The sequence below is a fragment of the Alnus glutinosa genome, chromosome 4, assembly GCF_958979055.1.
Source record: "Alnus glutinosa chromosome 4, dhAlnGlut1.1, whole genome shotgun sequence".
In the NCBI taxonomy this organism is placed as follows: Eukaryota; Viridiplantae; Streptophyta; class Magnoliopsida; order Fagales; family Betulaceae; genus Alnus; species Alnus glutinosa.
In genome coordinates, this window is record NC_084889.1 from 3,022,014 (window position 1) to 3,039,176 (window position 17,163).

Consider the following 17,163-nt stretch of genomic DNA (forward strand, 5'->3'; position numbering starts at 1 on the left):
TCTCCCAACAACAAATATGTACTCCAAAATAAACAAAACCAACAACTCGAAACCACCATCAATAGAAGAAAACCAAAAACCCAAAAGCAAAAAATACAAGCAAATCATCAAACACATCAGCTACACAAACAAACATGTAAAACAACCACAAATCCAAAAGCCAAACGGGGGAAATAATGGAAGGAGATGGAGAAAACCTTACAGTGGAAAACGGTGCTAGTAGCTGGAGATAGAGATGGACATCGCTACTGGCGGTGGTCGACGGTGCTTGTGGGTGGCGGATCAAGCAACTCAAAAAACCAAATCCAAAAACTCAAAAACCAGATCTGTATGAAGAAGAGAAAATCGAAAGGAAAATCGAAACAAAACAGAGAAGACCTTACGGTGGATGGGTCGTCGGAGTCCTCTGCAGTGGTGGTGATTCGGCTTGGCTCGTCGGCGGTGGTGGTGGCTCGGCTGGGCTCGTCGTGGCAGAATGGTCGATGGGTCGTTGGGGCTATACGTTGGGTCGTCGGAGCTTGACGGTGGATGGAGGCCGGAAATGGACGAACTGGGGTTCGGTGGCGGTGGTAACTGGTGGTCGACGGTGCTCAGTAGGTGGGTGGCTGTCGGTGGGGTGGAGGGAGGGAGGAAGGAGGAAAAGAAGGAAAGCTTTTTGGGGGCAAAAATATTTTGAGAGAAATTGAAATGAAGTTTCGTATACGCGCGGGGTTTAATTTTTTTTTTTTTTTTTTTAAAAAGGCTTGACGTGGACTATGCCACGTCAGAGGTTGAGGGACACTTGAGGGACGCTGGAGCGCCGGGTAGAATTACTCATGGTTTTTGCCTCAGAAAAAGAGTTATTTCGCTTTGAAACTGCCTAAACGATGGTGGGTATTTGGTCTTGATCTTGCTCTCCTTTGTGATATCGATGTCTACCAATTTGAATTCTTCTCAAAACTAGCAAGAAAAAGGGTATTTTTCTTACTTTTCTTTTTCATTGTTTCGATATGCCTTGGTGAGAATATGTTATATATGAGTGGATGATATTTGTAACGACCCAACCCCAATAACACAATATTGTCTGTTTTTGGCTCCCCAAACCAAACTTCCCAGGAGGTCACTCATCCTGGGATTACTCTTGCAGAAGCACGCTTAACTGCGAAGTTCTGATAGGTTCATGACCATCACGGCTTTAAAACGCGTTGTGTAATAAATGATGCATTTATACATATAAGCACATCCTTATTCCCAGGCAATGTGGAACGTCACAATCACCCCCTCTTTGGACCCAGCGTCCCCGCTGGCGTCTCTCATTGGGCTTGTGCACGCTCCCACCATCTCAAGCTTGGCAATGGCTTTGATACCATTTGTAACGACCCACCCCCAATGACACAATATTGTCTGCTTTTGGCTCTCCAAACCAGACTTCCCAGAAGGTCACCCATTCTGGGATTGCTCTTGCAGAAACACGCTTAACTGCGGAGTTCTGATAGGTTCATGGTCATCACGGCTTTAAAACACGTTGTGTCATAAATTGTGCATTTATACATATAAGCACATCCTCATTCCCAGGCGATGTGGGACGTCACAATATTGGTTGTGGATATGCATTTGTCTATGCATGAGTTGATGATAGCGCAAAAAAAAAAAAAAAAAAAAATTAATTATTGAAGTTGATCATATGATTAGGCCCAATCAGTCTTGGGCAGTACTTTTGGGCCCGTTTTGCTTCTTTTTTTTTTTTTTTTTTTTTTTTTTTCTTATTTCTGTTTTTAGATTACAAATTCAACAAGAAAATAATATATATTTAAACATGTTACCATATTTAATTTAAAAAATTAGTTGATAAAATTAATTTTTTTTTCTATACCATATATATTTGTTTTATTTAAGAAAATCATATCACTAATTAAAACTATAAATTTCATTTTGCCAATGTCTTTGTCTTTGTTTTTATGTTTTCTATTCTCAAAACAAATATATTAACAAAAAACTCAAAATACGAAACATTTTTAAATCTGTATTCTTTTCTTATTGAGTGATTATTTTTTTTAAAAAAAAAAAAAAGAGAGAGAGAGAGAGATGCGCTTAACTTTTATAGAGATAGGTAAGAGCTAACTTATTGTTTAAAATTTTAAAAAATTATTAGGGTATCTGCAGAACCATGCACCTTGGTGTTGGTCGGGTTAGCCACTCTAGCTACCACCCCTCGATCTCCTGAGGGTGTGGTCACATGGCCACTCTCTTTTTCCAATTTATTTTTTTAATTTCTTTTACTAGTAAGGCTCTACATTTGTTTGGGTTTGTCAAAATAAGCAGTTGTACTATGTAGAAAACTTCTTTCCTGTTTTTTTTAAATGTGGACAAACACTCCCCAAAACCCATTAAACAAACATAGATTTGAACCCGGCCAAAGGTATTACACCGGGTGCAATACATTTTTTTTGTGGCCATTTAATTCATAGTTCTTTTTGTTGAATGATTTTAACTAGCTAGTTGATTTGAGCAGGTTAATTGGAAAGAAAGACTGGTGTGATCGTTATGACGCACCAACCGGATTGGCTTCTTAATTGGTATGAAAATGGTGATTCTAAAAATAATGTGTCAGACCTGATATGTTACATTTTGAAAGAAAGGTGCAAGCTTCAAATTGCCGGGGACATTCATCACTACATGCGCCACTCAATTGCTGATCAATCGGATGGTTCTGTTTCTTCTGATCAGCCTGACAGAAAGCCGGTTTATGCACAACATCTACTTGTCAATGGTTGTGGCGGAGCGTATGTCCATCCCACCCATGTCTTTCGTCATTTTAGTCAATCTCATGGAGTTTCATATGAATGCAAAGCCGAATACCCTTCTATTCAAACTTCAAGCAGGGTAATTTTCCTTCCCCTTTTCCACTCTCCCGGCTATATTTTCTTTTGCCTTTTAATTTGGTTATAACATTTTGTTTTATGATTTAGTGCATGCAGCTTGCGTTAAGAAATATTTGGAACTTCCGAAAGGAGAATTGGCAGTTTGATAATGTTGGTGGCATTATATACTTCATATTGGAAGTTTCTATGTTCCCACAGGTGAATTGCTCCTCTTTCTCTCTTGAATTGAAACAACTTAAATGGCCGGGCCTATTGATCAGTTGATTATCTTTCCCATAATTTTCGCTAGTGTGAGCTCGGCCACATCTTCCAAGTGGATTCAAGTTCGAATTTCTGGAGGAGTTTCTGTGGGACAGTGTGGAATGCTTTTATATACATGCTGGAGCACTCTTATGTGTCTCTGGGAGGTGCTCTGCTACTGCTTACTATGGCTATTGCATTTGTTCCCTCCAAAGTTTCATGGAGGACACGGATAGTGGTCGGAATTCTCCATGTTTTTGCGCACCTGACCGCAGCTCTCATTCTTATGCTGGTGTTGGAACTTGGTGTCGAGGCTTTTGTCCGCGATGAATTATTGGCAACTTCAGGTGGGTTTTCCTATTCTATCCCATCTGTGACAATCAAACTAATTAAGAATATTTTCTTGTTTCGTATGGTTGGGAAGCTGACATTAGAATAAAAATTAAATGAATAAATTTATTTATTTTTACCAATCTAAACTTTTGAAATAAATTGTAATTTAGCATGATATTTTAAATTATGACTTCCACAATTCACTCTCATTTTAATTTATTATTACATGTACGTGTTGATAATCAACCGTTGTAGTTGGAACGTACGGTAGCATTTTCAAATATTTTAATCCAGAAAAATCAACCTAGATTATTTTTTGTTCAATCAGGCTATCACTCATTGTATCGGCGGTGCCAATCAGTAGAAAGCAGATACTTTCCAATTTCAAATGGCACTCGAGCTCTGGTAGAAGAATGGACATTTGGGCTTTATCTGCATTTAATGTGCCAGAGGTAAGAATATATATATATATATATATATATATATATATATATATATATATGCTTCTTTCTTATAGATCCTCCTCTTGTTGAATGTTGTTATTATTATTATTATTATTATTTACTGAGGTACGTACATGCATTGATATGAAATTCACTTTCAGCTCATGGCTGTGACGAGGAGCAACATTAATTTGCAAGAATGGGATGGAGTCTATCTCTCGATGGGGTGCCATCATATATTATGCTTGTGTCTTCTTCTATTTTTTGGTTCTGTTTGGTTGATGAGAAACAACACTACAAAAATCAGTGTAATTTGTCACGTGCAGTTTGACACGTGTACAGTGTCGTACACGTGTCAAACAGTTTGACACGTTCATTTTGACACGCGTGAGACGCGTGTCAAATGTGCAAGTCATTAATTGCACAATTTGACACGTGTATTGGAATACACGTGTCAAATTTGACACGTGTATTCCAATACACATGTCAAAAAGGTTTGACACGTGTATATCAATACACGTGTCAAATAGATTTTTTTTTTTTTAAAAATCCAAATCGAATTTTTTAGTTAAATAAAATTAATTAAAAATACAATTAAATAATTAAAAAAAAAATTTATTTAAATAAAAAACTCAATTTGAATTTTTTTTTTTTAAAATTTAATTTTGTTATTGTTTTTTAAAATTTATTTGGGTTAATTAATTTTTTTTTTTTTTCAAGTTTTATAATTTCCGACCACAAATAACGCAATATTTATTTTACCCAAAAATAGCACATAACGTATTCGTTAACAAGCAAATATTTACGAACAAAAAATAATTACACAAAATATCTACAAATCTGAAGGGCGTCCCTGCGAATCACGAGGTACCGTCCCAGGCGTGTTCTCGCCAATCGGCGATTGCTGGGCAATGAATGGTGTAGCGAGCGAAGGTGTAGCGACAGTGGAGTGCTAGCTCAGCTGTCGTCCAACAGGCGACAACGTACCAACCGTTGTCGAATTACCTGCAAATAATATAGACAATTAAAGTATATAATATTACTTGCAAAATTAAAGGGGTAATGAAAACAAATTGAAATTAATTTTGTCCTATACACAATATAAATCATACATGCAGATGCACTACTAACAGACGACGTACTACCTACGTGTGCAGGTGAAGACTGAGTATCAAGACATGGTGCTGATACTCCCATGGAGGACATGAAGACCTCAAACTGTCGCATGCGCTGCTCCATGGCGTCGAACTGTTGCACGCGCTGCTCCAACCGGTCATTCCTCACTCGCTCAGCCTGTAGCTCCGCTTGGATCTCTTCCATCTTCCGAGCGTGTTCGGCCCAATCCCGAGACGTGCCCTGAGATGGTCCCCCCTGTGACCGAGGCCTATATGAGAAACATGTCCCCCGAACAGGTGTGACGTTCGGCCCAACCTGCCAAACCTTCCCTGCATACTCAGGCCTCCCAACCACATGTTCGTAAGTGTCGTTCGGTGCCCAACGCACCGTGTCTGCGGAGACGCTTTGCGTGGCGGCTGGATCACTAGATAAACTCTGCGTCATCCTCTCCTGTACGTTGTCAACATGAAAAACTCATATATTGAATAATGACATATCACACATAATTTAAAAATATTAGTAAATTAAATCAGTAGCATACGCATAGGACCCTGTACGTTCGTTCACGTAAGTGCCGTCCTTCCTTGTGTGGGTTTTCACGAATGACACGGCGCGAGTGGGGGGCGTGCCAGATGTACATGTCTGTCGTCATGCAGGTGACATATATAACAAACAGATAGCGATAAAAATAGTATAAAGAAAAAGAAAAACAATTAGCAACAAATATTAAAAACATAAACATATATTTTTTCATACCTCCTCGTGATTAAATCTGGCATAACTTTTAGATCCCGTACAATGGGGAAGGTCATTCTGCTCCCGCAGCCTCTTCATCCGTTCAGAGGTTGCCTACGCATTGAACATGAAAATAAAAATGTAAGCATTGACACACTTAAATTAAAACTAAAATTAAATGAACTGTTATTAAAAAACCACAACATTTTTTTGGCCTACATACCATTTTATGCTCAGTGCACCAGTCTCTCAGCAGGAACTCTACATCTGCTGCGTCATACTTTGCAAAAAAATTGTCCGGCATTCTCGCACGGATACTCTCGGGCGTGTCACCGTCTCCAATACATAGTTTGGTTTTGAACCTCGACTTCCACGAGCGGTGCTTTCGGCCAATATCATTCCACGCCTCCTGTTGTGCCCTGCGCGCGTCTACTGATACAGGTAGATAGAACTCCTCCTGCACATTCAATCAAAGCATTATAGGTTTAAAAACTTCAAGAAAAACATTAATCTCAAGTTTAATTCAAATAAATAATTAAATTATATTCATAAACATACCATTAGCGCGTCCCACATTGCCTGCTTAATCTGCTTATTTACCCTCGCCCATTCGTCCCGCATGTGTATGTAGGACCCACTCCTGATCAGCTTGCCCTCAGCCCGCCGAAAACGATTGCAGGCTCGTCCTACAGGTTGTATAGCAGCATTGTACTGCAATACAACCTTCTTCCCCCTCGGGAGCACCCAGTTTCTCTCTGGGTCTTTAATCACCTCATAATATATGGTTCCGTTTGGGTTGTACCCTAATGAAAAAAATATTCAACATTTAATTGGTTCACACTAAAAAACATATATATATAAACAAATTGTAATCAAATAGTTATTTTTTTCCAAACAAAAAAAAAAAATTTTGGTAACATAATATGAGTTTTAAGGATGTCTAAATATGTACTTACCCATCAACCGAATCTGCTCAATCCCTATGTGCTGGGTCGCTGGATCGCCTGCAACCTCCTCGCCAACCCCTTCGGCTGGTGGAGGCTGCTGATCATCATCTGAATCCATATCCTGGGGGCTACCGGGGGCCAACTGATCGGTACCCAACATCGCAACGTCCTCCTCATGGGTACTCTGGCTCCCCCCCACATCTTGCAAGAAGAAAATTAAACTATATAGTTTAATATGGGTTATGTGGATCACCTATATCTAAGCCGGCGTTTAAGTGAGTTGATGTGGGGATTGACCCATTTATTAAACGAGTTAATTTGGGCCAATCCAGATGGACCTAAACCCATGCATGTTAAATTTCTATTAAATTTATGAATCGTGTCAAAAATTAAGATAAATAACATTTCTATTGTTTTCTGCTTACCATTGGAGTTAAGTGAAGCAACTGTTTTAGTATTTATGAACTGAGACTGTTGAACTAAAATTTCCATGTGTGTAATTGCTGCCCCATGTGGACACGTAGATCCCAGATGAGTGGACACGGGATCCTGAATGTGAGGAAGAGCAACCAGAAGAGAACAAGTTGAGCCACGAGAGAAAGTTTCCAAGCAAATGGAGGGTAGCCACGCCGTATCAGGAACCTTTAGACACTGTCAGGATTATTGACCAATTCGTTATTGGACAAAAAGATTAAAGATAGGCCTGAATCTGATAGCAGCACCAGCAAAATACTGCTACCATTTCCTGCTAACGGTTGGAAATTAAATGAAGCAACTGTTTTAGCATTTCTGAACTGAGAAGGTTGAACTAAAATTTCCATGTCATGTGTGTAATTGCTGCCCCATGTTGAAACGTAGATCCCAGAAGAGTGGACACTGGATCCTGAATGTGATCAGAAAGAGCAACCAGAAGAGAACAAGTTGAGCCACGAGAGAAAGTTTCCGAGCAAATGGAGGGCAGCCACTCCATATTAGGACAGAGTTTTTTCCAAGCAAAGGGGTGTAAAATGCATTATATGGACAGATAATACCCTTATTCCCTATCCCCAATTTGCGGAGGGCAATTTTAGTTGCAATATTCTTTCATAGCTACACACGGGCATGCATATTGTTTTTTTGTACTAACTGCACGTGACATCCTCTTTGCATTTTGGGTTCCTTTTTTTTTTTAGCCTTTTTTTATTTTTTATAAGCTTTTTGGATGGGCTTCCAATTTTTGAACTAAATACGCTTGTAAAATTGAAACTAATTAAATGCACTTGTAAATTATAATATGAAAATACAAATTGAATTTTTAACATTGGGAAATAAAAGTAAATTGAAAAAAAAAATAAATTAAAAAAAAAACTACCAAAATACAATTGACTTGAATTGAATTATATCCTCTAGAAAAAAAAAATCCAAATAGATTGATTTCAATTGCGTTGAAATAATGTTCATAGCTGGATAGCGGACACACAATGTCAATTTAGTATTTTAGTAACATTTCAAACCATCAAATAGGGTCGTTTTGGGATTAAATTCTAAAGCAACTTTTTAAAAGACAAAACTAATTTTATATATATGGGTAAGTGGAGGTGGCCTACTCATATTCCGTTGTAGGATAGTGGATATGGTATCCACCCACCAGAATTAAGACTATATGTAGTTTGTATACGTATAAGACTATACATATATATATATGAGAAATACATCATTTTAATAAAAGATTTGGTACTCTTAATATTTTTCTATGTCTATATATATATAAGCTGAAGCCCCAATGCTAAAATTTTGACACGTGACATGAACCATACTATTTCAACATTATCACCGTATTCCTACGCACCAAAAAAATCAAAACCACAGTACTTATGAGTGCTTATTGTCATAAAAGAACACAAAAACATAGTATATAATGTAAGATAACTAACACAATAAAAGGGTGACTCTGGAAGCAAAAAGAGAGTTAGCAATCAAGATTCTAAAGGTGTTCATTCCATTAACAAGAAACGTTAGTGATAAGTTTAGATGCTTAAATGCTTAAGATCTAAAATGATATCTCAACCATTTCCTAAGCAAAGCCGAACAAAGCACTGAAAAAGGGAAACATTAATCGATACCAAAGCTAACCATCATGTTCAGACCCACCAAAAAGTGCAAGTAGAATCTATTCGCCTTTTGTTTCCTTGTAATGCAGCAAAGAATGCTAAAATTCATAAACTAGGCTCTTACGAGTAGCCAAGAATTTCACAGGTAGCAGCTGCTAAATAACAGAAAATGACCCATGCTTTGTGGAACCAATTAGAATCCAGTGCAAGCTAGCATGAAACCAGTGCGTTTGTACCCTGTGTGTTCATGCACACTGCGAGCACCATATACATTTTCAATGAACCCGATCAAGAACAAAACCAGATCAAATGTGTTATGGGTTCAGCTAAAAACTTAATACCCAAATCATTTACCATGAAAAAACAAACCCACAAGCTGAAGGCGGGAAAAAGCCCACCTGGGTTTTGCGTCACCCGTTTGCGTCTGGGTTTGAAGTGCCAAACAGTAGTTCGGCTATGGAGAGAGAGATCAGGCGATGGAGAGAGAGATCTGGCTATGGAGAGAGAGATCTGGCGATGGAGAGAGAGAGAGATCCGGCCATGAAGAGAGAGACCCGGCGAGAGAGAGAGAGAGAGAGAGAGAGAGAGAGAGAGAGAGAGTGTGTTAAGGAAGGTCATGCAGAGGAAGAAGATTACTGCAATACAGGGGAGGAAGATTACAGCAAGAGAGAAAAGTTGAGTAACGGCTAGTCATTGTGTGGTCTGCTACTACTAGTTCTGAGACAACCTTGTGACATGCCAAATCACAATCATTTTCCAAGGCAAACAACAGCTACGACTAGAGGCTACTGCCACCTGCATTTCCAGGATTCAAGGATCCTTGTTTTCTGCATTGATCTCTCTGCCTCTTACATTTAATCAACATAGTTTTCTGTTATGTAATCTGCATAGGATCATGGTCTGATTTTATTTATTCTTGACACTTAGTTTTAGACTTTTGTTTGTATTCAACTCATTGAGCTTAACAGTGTAACTCTTGAGGATTATAAATAAAAACAAAATCTCTGACTTTGGTAAGCAACCAAGCAAAGTTCCTTTAATCCTTTTCATGGTATCAGAGCCATCCTAAGCAAACGCTCATTCCATGGCAACCTCCAGCACTTCCAATTCCAACTCCTCAACCCGTACCACCAACACTACCACACCACCAGTTGAAAATCCACCGACCTTCTCCATCCTGCCTAATCTCTCTCAGCTCTTCAAACTGGAAGGCCCCAACTACCTAGCTTGGGTGTCACAATTCCAGCCTATCCTTAGAGGAAATGACCTCCAAGGACTTGTGGATGGCACTGATTGCTGTCCACCACAGTACATCAATAGTGATGGTAACAACCAAACTCCAAATCTTGCCTATGCTACATGGCAGAGAAAGGATCAACTCCTTCTAAGCTGGATAATCAGCTCACTTGCTCCATCAATTGTGTCCTCAATGTATGGAGTCAACTATTCTTTTCAAGCATGGACAACTCTTGCGTCCAAGTATGCCTCTCAAACTAAGTCTCGGATCTCTCACCTCAAAAGGCAGCTACAAACTCTGCAGCAAGGTAGCAAAACATGTACTGAATTTCTCAACTTGGCCAAACAGTTGGCTGATCAACTGTCGGCTGCAGGAAAGGCTATAGAGGACGATGACCTCATCTCTTATGTGATAGGAGGTCTTAATCCTTCCTTCAATACCTTTGTGACTGTTCACTCATTTGCCACACAAAACCAGGAAATGAGTTTTGCTGACTTTCAGTCAGAACTACTCAATCATGAGATGCTGATGGAAAATCAACAACAACAATCTGCAGAAACTGGAAACTTTGCTTTTCAAGCCAACAAAACAGGTCAGTCAAATCTACTTAATCAAACCTCTGCTGCCTTTAGAAGACCTCGCTATCCTCCAAGACCCAACTCTCGGTTTCCACCAAGAAACAACACAGCCTATCCACCTTTTGCACCAAGAAACAACTTAACTCATCAGACTTTCCCTCATCGAAACAATGCTATCATTCCCACCAGACACCACACTGCCCAAAACCAACGATTTCCACTAATGAACCAAGATGTTGACCAACCACCAGCCAACCAAGGTGTGAATCCACCTCAGGTTAACACACGACTTGTCTGCCAGATATGTGGAAAGAATAATCATACAGCACTTGACTGTTACCACCGAATGGATTATTCTTTCCAAGGAAGACATCCACCTAGTGATCTAGCAGCCATGGTTGCTCATTTGAATGAAGATTTTGGAGCTCAAACGTGGCTGGCCGATTCAGGAGCCAATGTTCACATAACAGCCGATGCAGCCAACTTACATGAGCCTAGACCATTTGAAGGAGCAGACATGGTAGGAGTGGGTAATGGAGCAGGTTTGCAAATCAAAAATCTTGGATCTTCTGTAGTTCACTCTCATTTTCCTAAACATCCTCACCTCTTTCTCAAAGATATCTTACATTGTCCTGACGCCTCAGCTAACCTCCTTTCCATTAACAAATTCTGCATAGATAACAGTTGCTGGTTTGCTTTAACTGGTTCTCATTTCATTGTGAAGGATAACTTAACGGGACAGGTGCTGCTCTAGGGACCTAGTGTAAATGGACTCTATCCTATTCCCTTGCATCCAAAGCATCTAAATAACTTGAAGGGATTTGCTGCCTATATTGGAGTTAAAACCAATGACTTGGTTTGGCACCAAAGGCTAGGGCATCCTTCTCTCTCAACTATCCAACATCTTTTGAAGAACCAAAAGCTTCTTTTGTCTGGTTCCTTAGACAAGACTAGGGTGTGTGAGTCTTGTCAGCTTGGTAAATCCAAGCAACTTCCTTTTGTTGAGTCAACAAGATGCACTTTTGTTCCACTAGAACTTGTCCATTCAGATGTGTGGACTTCACCTATTCCATCTCTAAGTGGATGCAAGTATTATGTAATCTTTGTTGATGACTACAGCCGGTTCACCTGGCTTTATCCTATTCTAAATAAATCTGAAGTTTATCAATGTTTTGTCAAGTTTAAGTTACTTGTTGAAAATCAGTTTGGCACCAAACAATTCCAATCAAACAATGGTGGAGAGTATACCTCAATCCAATTTAAGCAATATCTATCTCAAAATGGAATCTTTCATAGGCTAACATGTCCACATACCTCTCAGCAAAATGGCATAGCTGAGAGGAAGCATAGGCACATTTTAGAAGTTGGTCTCACACTCCTTGCACAATCGGGTCTCTCTTCCAAATTCTGGGTAGAATCCTTTCTCACAGCTACATATCTTATTAATCGACTCCCCACACCTGTTTTACAACAAGAATCACCATTTTCCAAGTTGATGAAGAAAGATCCTGATTACACTCTCCTAAGAGCTTTTAGGTGCCTATGCTATCCTCTTCTTCGACCTTATGCCAGTCACAAACTCTCATTTCGTAGCAAGCCATGCATCTTTATTGGATATGGTGGAAATCAAAAAGGATATAGATGCTTTGATCCCTCAACTCACAAGGTTATACTCTCTCGAAGTGTTATCTTTGATGAAACACAATTTCCAGCCAAAAACAAGTCCATCTCACAAGGTTCCTGCAAGGTGACAACAGCTACCAATGATCCTTTGGTCCTCTTGCCTAACCCTCAACCCAGCAACTTTGCTCCTATCCCAAGACCAACCATCACTGACTCTACAACACAGCACTCCCTCTCCACTTCTGGTCCTGAAAATGTTGAAAATAATCACTCACCACAACAGAATCCAGAAATTCACCCATTTGATTTACCATCTCAGCAAATTGCTACATCCACTGAATCTTATGACTCCACTGATCCAATAGACACAAGCATCACTCCTACCCAATCAAGCCCCCAAGTGTCATCTACTCAACAAGCACCTTCACCTAACAACAGAATCATCACCAGATCTCAAACCGGCAACTTGAAACCAAAGGAATTTCCTGGTTTCAAACTTTTTCATACCATCAAGTATCCTCTTTCAGCCCTCCACATCAAGACATTACCCCAAGAACCATCTACCTTTAAACAAGCTTCTTCAAAACCGGAATGGATTGAAGCAATGCATCATGAATATAAAGCTCTCATCTCCAACCAAACTTGGACACTTTGTCCACGACCCTCTCACCATAATGTAGTAAGGAACAAATGGGTATACAAGATCAAGCAAAAACCGGATGGGAGTGTGGACAGGTACAAGGCTAGATTAGTTGCAAAGGGATATGATCAATTGGGTGGTGTGGACTTTTATGAGACTTTTAGTCCTGTTGTCAAAACAGCAACTATTCGGCTACTTCTGGCCCTTGCAGTTCAATTTGATTGGCAAATTAAGCAGCTGGATGTGTCAAATGCATTCCTCCATGGGGTGCTTGATGAGGAGGTCTACATGGAACAACTTCAAGGCTTCATTCATCCTTCATTTCCTCACTATGTTTGCAGGCTACACAAGTCTATCTATGGACTAAAGCAGGTACCAAGGGCATGGTTTACACGGTTGTCACAGGCTTTGCTCAATCTTGGCTTCAATGGATCACAAGTTGATTCCTCTCTTTTCTTGTATCATGATGATTCTGTCCATATTTTTCTGTTAGTATATGTTGATGACATTATACTAACTGGAAATCATGAAGAGACTATGAATGTTTTGATTGCCAAGTTGAAAGTAGACTTTGCCATGAAGGATCTTGGGCCTCTTGGGTACTTCTTGGGCATTCAAGCCATTCGAGACACCAATGGATAACATCTTAGGCAAACCAAATATATTATTGACCTCCTCAATCGTACCCACATGGCAGAATCAAAACCTTATCGAGCCCCTTGTACTGCTGGATCCAAAATGTCAAAGTATGATGGTGAAGTTCTTCCGGATCCAACTGAGTATAGAACCATTGTAGGTGCCCTTCAGTATGTCACACTCACTAGACCAGATATTGCCTATTCAGTTAACCAACTGTGCCAACATATGCATGTTCCTACTTATGTCCACTTTACAGCAGCTAAAAGAGTCCTGCGCTACCTCAAGGGAACTCTCACATCTGGTCTACACTATTGCAAAGGGCCAATTCATCTCAATGCCTATTGTGATGCTGACTGGGCAGGAAATCCAGATGATAGAAGATCAACCACAGGGTATGGAGTCTTTCTAGGTCCTAATTTAATCTCATGGTCTGCCAAGAAACAACACATAGTCTCAAGATCCAGTACAGAAGCTGAGTATAGGTCCCTCTCACTCACAGCTTCCTAACTGTTCTGGCTTCGAATGCTAATGAAAGAACTCCACATTGCCTTGCCATGCCCTCCTACTATCTGGTGTGACAACTCAGGAGCATTGGCCTTGGCGTCCAATCCAGTATTTCATGCTCGAACGAAACACATTGAGGTTGATATTTACTTCATCCGAGAAAAGGTAACTAACCGAGACATTCAACTGCGCTATTTGTCTACCATTGAACAAGTTGCAGACATTTTTACTAAAGGACATACTGCTGATCGGTTTTGTTACCTTCGGGACAAACTAAGGGTTGTACCTCCCCTCAGTTTGAGGGGGGGTGTTAAGGAAGGTCATGCAGAGGAAGAAGATTACTGCAATACAGGGGAGGAAGATTACAGCAAGAGAGAAAAGTTGAGTAACGGCTAGTCATTGTGTGGTCTGCTACTACTAGTTCTGAGACAACCTTGTGACATGCCAAATCACAATCATTTTCCAAGGCAAACAACAGCTACGACTAGAGGCTACTGCCACCTGCATTTCCAAGATTCAAGGATCCTTGTTTTCTGCATTGATCTCTCTGCCTCTTACATTTAATCAACATAGTTTTCTGTTATGTAATCTGCATAGGATCATGGTCTGATTTTATTTATTCTTGACACTTAGTTTTAGACTTTTGTTTGTATTCAGCTCATTGAGCTTAACAGTGTAACTCTTGAGGATTATAAATAAGAACAAAATCTCTGACTTTGGTAAGCAACCAAGCAGAGTTCCTTTAATCCTTTTCAGAGAGGTCTCTTGGTCGGCGATGGGCGGCTGCTCTCCGGGCGGCTTTGGCGGTAGGGGTTGGGCGGAGGATTTTGGAAGAGAGAGATTTTGAAAATTTTGGAGAAAAAAAGTGGGAAAAGTGGAGGGGAGTTAGGACTGTGTGTTTTAGAAGTTGAACTGATTTTTTTTTTTCAAAGGAAGTGCCACGTGGGCACCAAAGTCGGACGATAGTGGGATGAGAGTGAGCCGGATAGACGAACTCTATCTACAGTAGAAAGGCTATTTTTATGGCCAACCATAGAATAAAGGAGTGTCTTGGAATAGCTAAAGAAAACCATACCAAGCTCCACCATTCTACAATTGGAAGCTTATGTCTAGGTTCCTCCCAAGTCCCTCTACTTGAGTTACCATTAGAATTAGAAGTTACCCATAAAGGAATGTCTCGGTCTCCAAACTGAACGATATGAAGGCTGCTTTGAATCTTTACTAACGCATCAGATCTTGCAGGAAGCCAATTCCAATTATTGCTTCTAATAACACTCGAAAGTTTATGTTCGTGGCATGCTGTACATGTTTGTTGGTACTTACCACTCATCGTTTTTTCTCTGGCCTGCATCCTGTATAGGAATATCCTTTGTGATTACAGTAGCTCTCAATCGTCATATGACTGCTTAACGAAGAAAAAAAGCATTAGAAAATTGCAGATTTTTTTTGATAGGGTATTCTTGCATGTTCTTTAGATTAGATTCCCCAAAGCGTTAGAATCCTATCTTTTTACATATTTCTTCTCAAACATGACTATATCTTGGTTCTGGTGTTTTATTAAGTATTGATCAATAATGTTGGAGAAACTGTTATATATATTTAGCAGCAGATGGTAACCTGTGTGTGTTAATTCCAAGTTTCTAGCATATAGGGAATGACATCACATTTGGACAGATGCTAGGGCCTTCTATTTTCTCCTAATGTATATACCCCGCGTCTCATTTAGTTTTAGGTACTTGGCTTCAAACCCTTGCTGTTTTAAAGAATCACAAAATTCAAATGTGTGCTATCTAGCTTCTAGGTAAAGCTTGCTGCTTATTAATCTCCCTCTTCTTCATCCCTTCTCTTATATATATTTATATATATTTCAAATCAGGTCTTGGAGTCAACAGATCATATAAACTCATGCAAACCGATCAGCCGCACTGATCCTTCATATAAAGAAACATTAGAATTTTTGCAGAAGATGAGAGCCCGATATAAATGAAGAGATGATTTTGCTCTGAGTTCTGTACATCAAATTTGTTTAAGTACTCAATAGGAACTTCTGGAGCTGGCATTGACTCTGGTGGTTAAACATAAATATAGAAGCTGCAGAAGACAAATTTTGATAGTTGCAAGTGCATTAATTCATCGGCCAAGTCTGGCAGCCTGTGTATGTCAGAATACTAACCTATCGAGATAATGGCTGTGGACATGGTGGACTCGATCGTTATCCAATTCGTTCTGCACAACAGAATTTTTAATTTTTTAATTCTTCAATTTTTTTTTAATTTTTTTTTGTACATCATCCGTATTATAAGTTCCTCCCTCTTTCTCCAGTTGTATGTACTCCAAAAGAAAGAAAAAGGAAAGTGAAGATAAATCAACTCTTCTTTCATTGCTTTGGTGTGGTGAGTTTATAGTGATCATAAACTTGGAAAAAAGAAGGCCAGACCTCTCGCATGCAAATGTGGAGGTCTCTTTTTAATCAAGAGTCATGCTAACTGCTAAGGATGCTACAGATTTTTACTAGAAATTTCTTTATAAACTGAAACGACATTTTATAATTAGTGAATTGATTAAGCTAAAAAGTTATTTTGATGAGTTTACTATGAATGCTTTTATAACTTTTCTTTCCAAATGATGTGCAGCACTACTTGATAAAGAACGACTTGTAGTGCAGTTGCATGGCACTACTTTAGGGCATTCACATCTGGTTAGCTATCTTTTTATTCTATCTAAAATTCTGAATGCAGCCCTTCCAAAATTAACCACTCCGATTTATGCATCCTTACTTGGACGATCTAGGCTAGTGAAATATCCGAAGGTGGTGGGGAAGCATGGTCGGACGACAACGAGCACGTGTTTCTTGGGTTTATGCGGTAGTTCAGGCGGTGGCCGTGAGCATTCGTTTCTGATGAGCACAGCATTGAGAGAGAAAGAGAGAGTAAAGAGAGTATATTTAAATGGTATAGAGAGAATAGATAATCTGACGTGCTGGATTATAGAATATACTACTACTACTACTATTATAATAATAATAATAATAATAATAATAATAATAGCCAACTTGATCGTCTTTCTTAAGGCTGCAGACAACTAGCAAATAGAAACTCCAAAAGCAGAAGATGGTTTTTCTTTTTCCCTTTCTTTCTCAATGGTGAGAAGAACAGTAATGTTAAAATTTGAGCAGCA

General features: G+C 39.4%; 2 protein-coding genes across 2 annotated transcripts; both read left to right on the forward strand.

The window, feature by feature from the left end:
• The first annotated feature begins 2,518 nt into the window (after positions 1-2,518).
• Positions 2,519-7,650, forward strand: LOC133865653 (uncharacterized). The gene is made up of 6 exons (XM_062302075.1): positions 2,519-2,862; positions 2,958-3,059; positions 3,151-3,452; positions 3,763-3,886; positions 7,200-7,349; positions 7,534-7,650. Exons 1-6 carry the CDS (start codon positions 2,524-2,526, stop codon positions 7,648-7,650), a joined length of 1,134 nt encoding a protein of 377 aa, XP_062158059.1. The 5' UTR covers positions 2,519-2,523.
• Positions 7,651-13,533: 5,883 nt separating this feature from the next.
• Positions 13,534-13,989, forward strand: LOC133865655 (uncharacterized mitochondrial protein AtMg00810-like). Its single transcript, XM_062302078.1, has one exon. It carries the CDS (start codon positions 13,534-13,536, stop codon positions 13,987-13,989), a length of 456 nt encoding a protein of 151 aa, XP_062158062.1.
• The last annotated feature ends 3,174 nt before the right edge of the window (positions 13,990-17,163 follow it).

Excerpts from the sequence above, each read along its gene's own strand:
- LOC133865655 (XM_062302078.1), top strand. The coding sequence starts at position 13,534 with ATGGCAGAATCAAAACCTTATCGAGCCCCTTGTACTGCTGGATCCAAA.
- LOC133865653 (XM_062302075.1), top strand. The coding sequence starts at position 2,524 with ATGACGCACCAACCGGATTGGCTTCTTAATTGGTATGAAAATGGTGAT. Across the intron at positions 3,060-3,150 it reads AAGTTTCTATGTTCCCACAG|TGTGAGCTCGGCCACATCTT; the intron begins GTGAATTGCTCC and ends AATTTTCGCTAG. Across the intron at positions 3,453-3,762 it reads TTATTGGCAACTTCAGGTGG|GCTATCACTCATTGTATCGG; the intron begins GTTTTCCTATTC and ends TTGTTCAATCAG.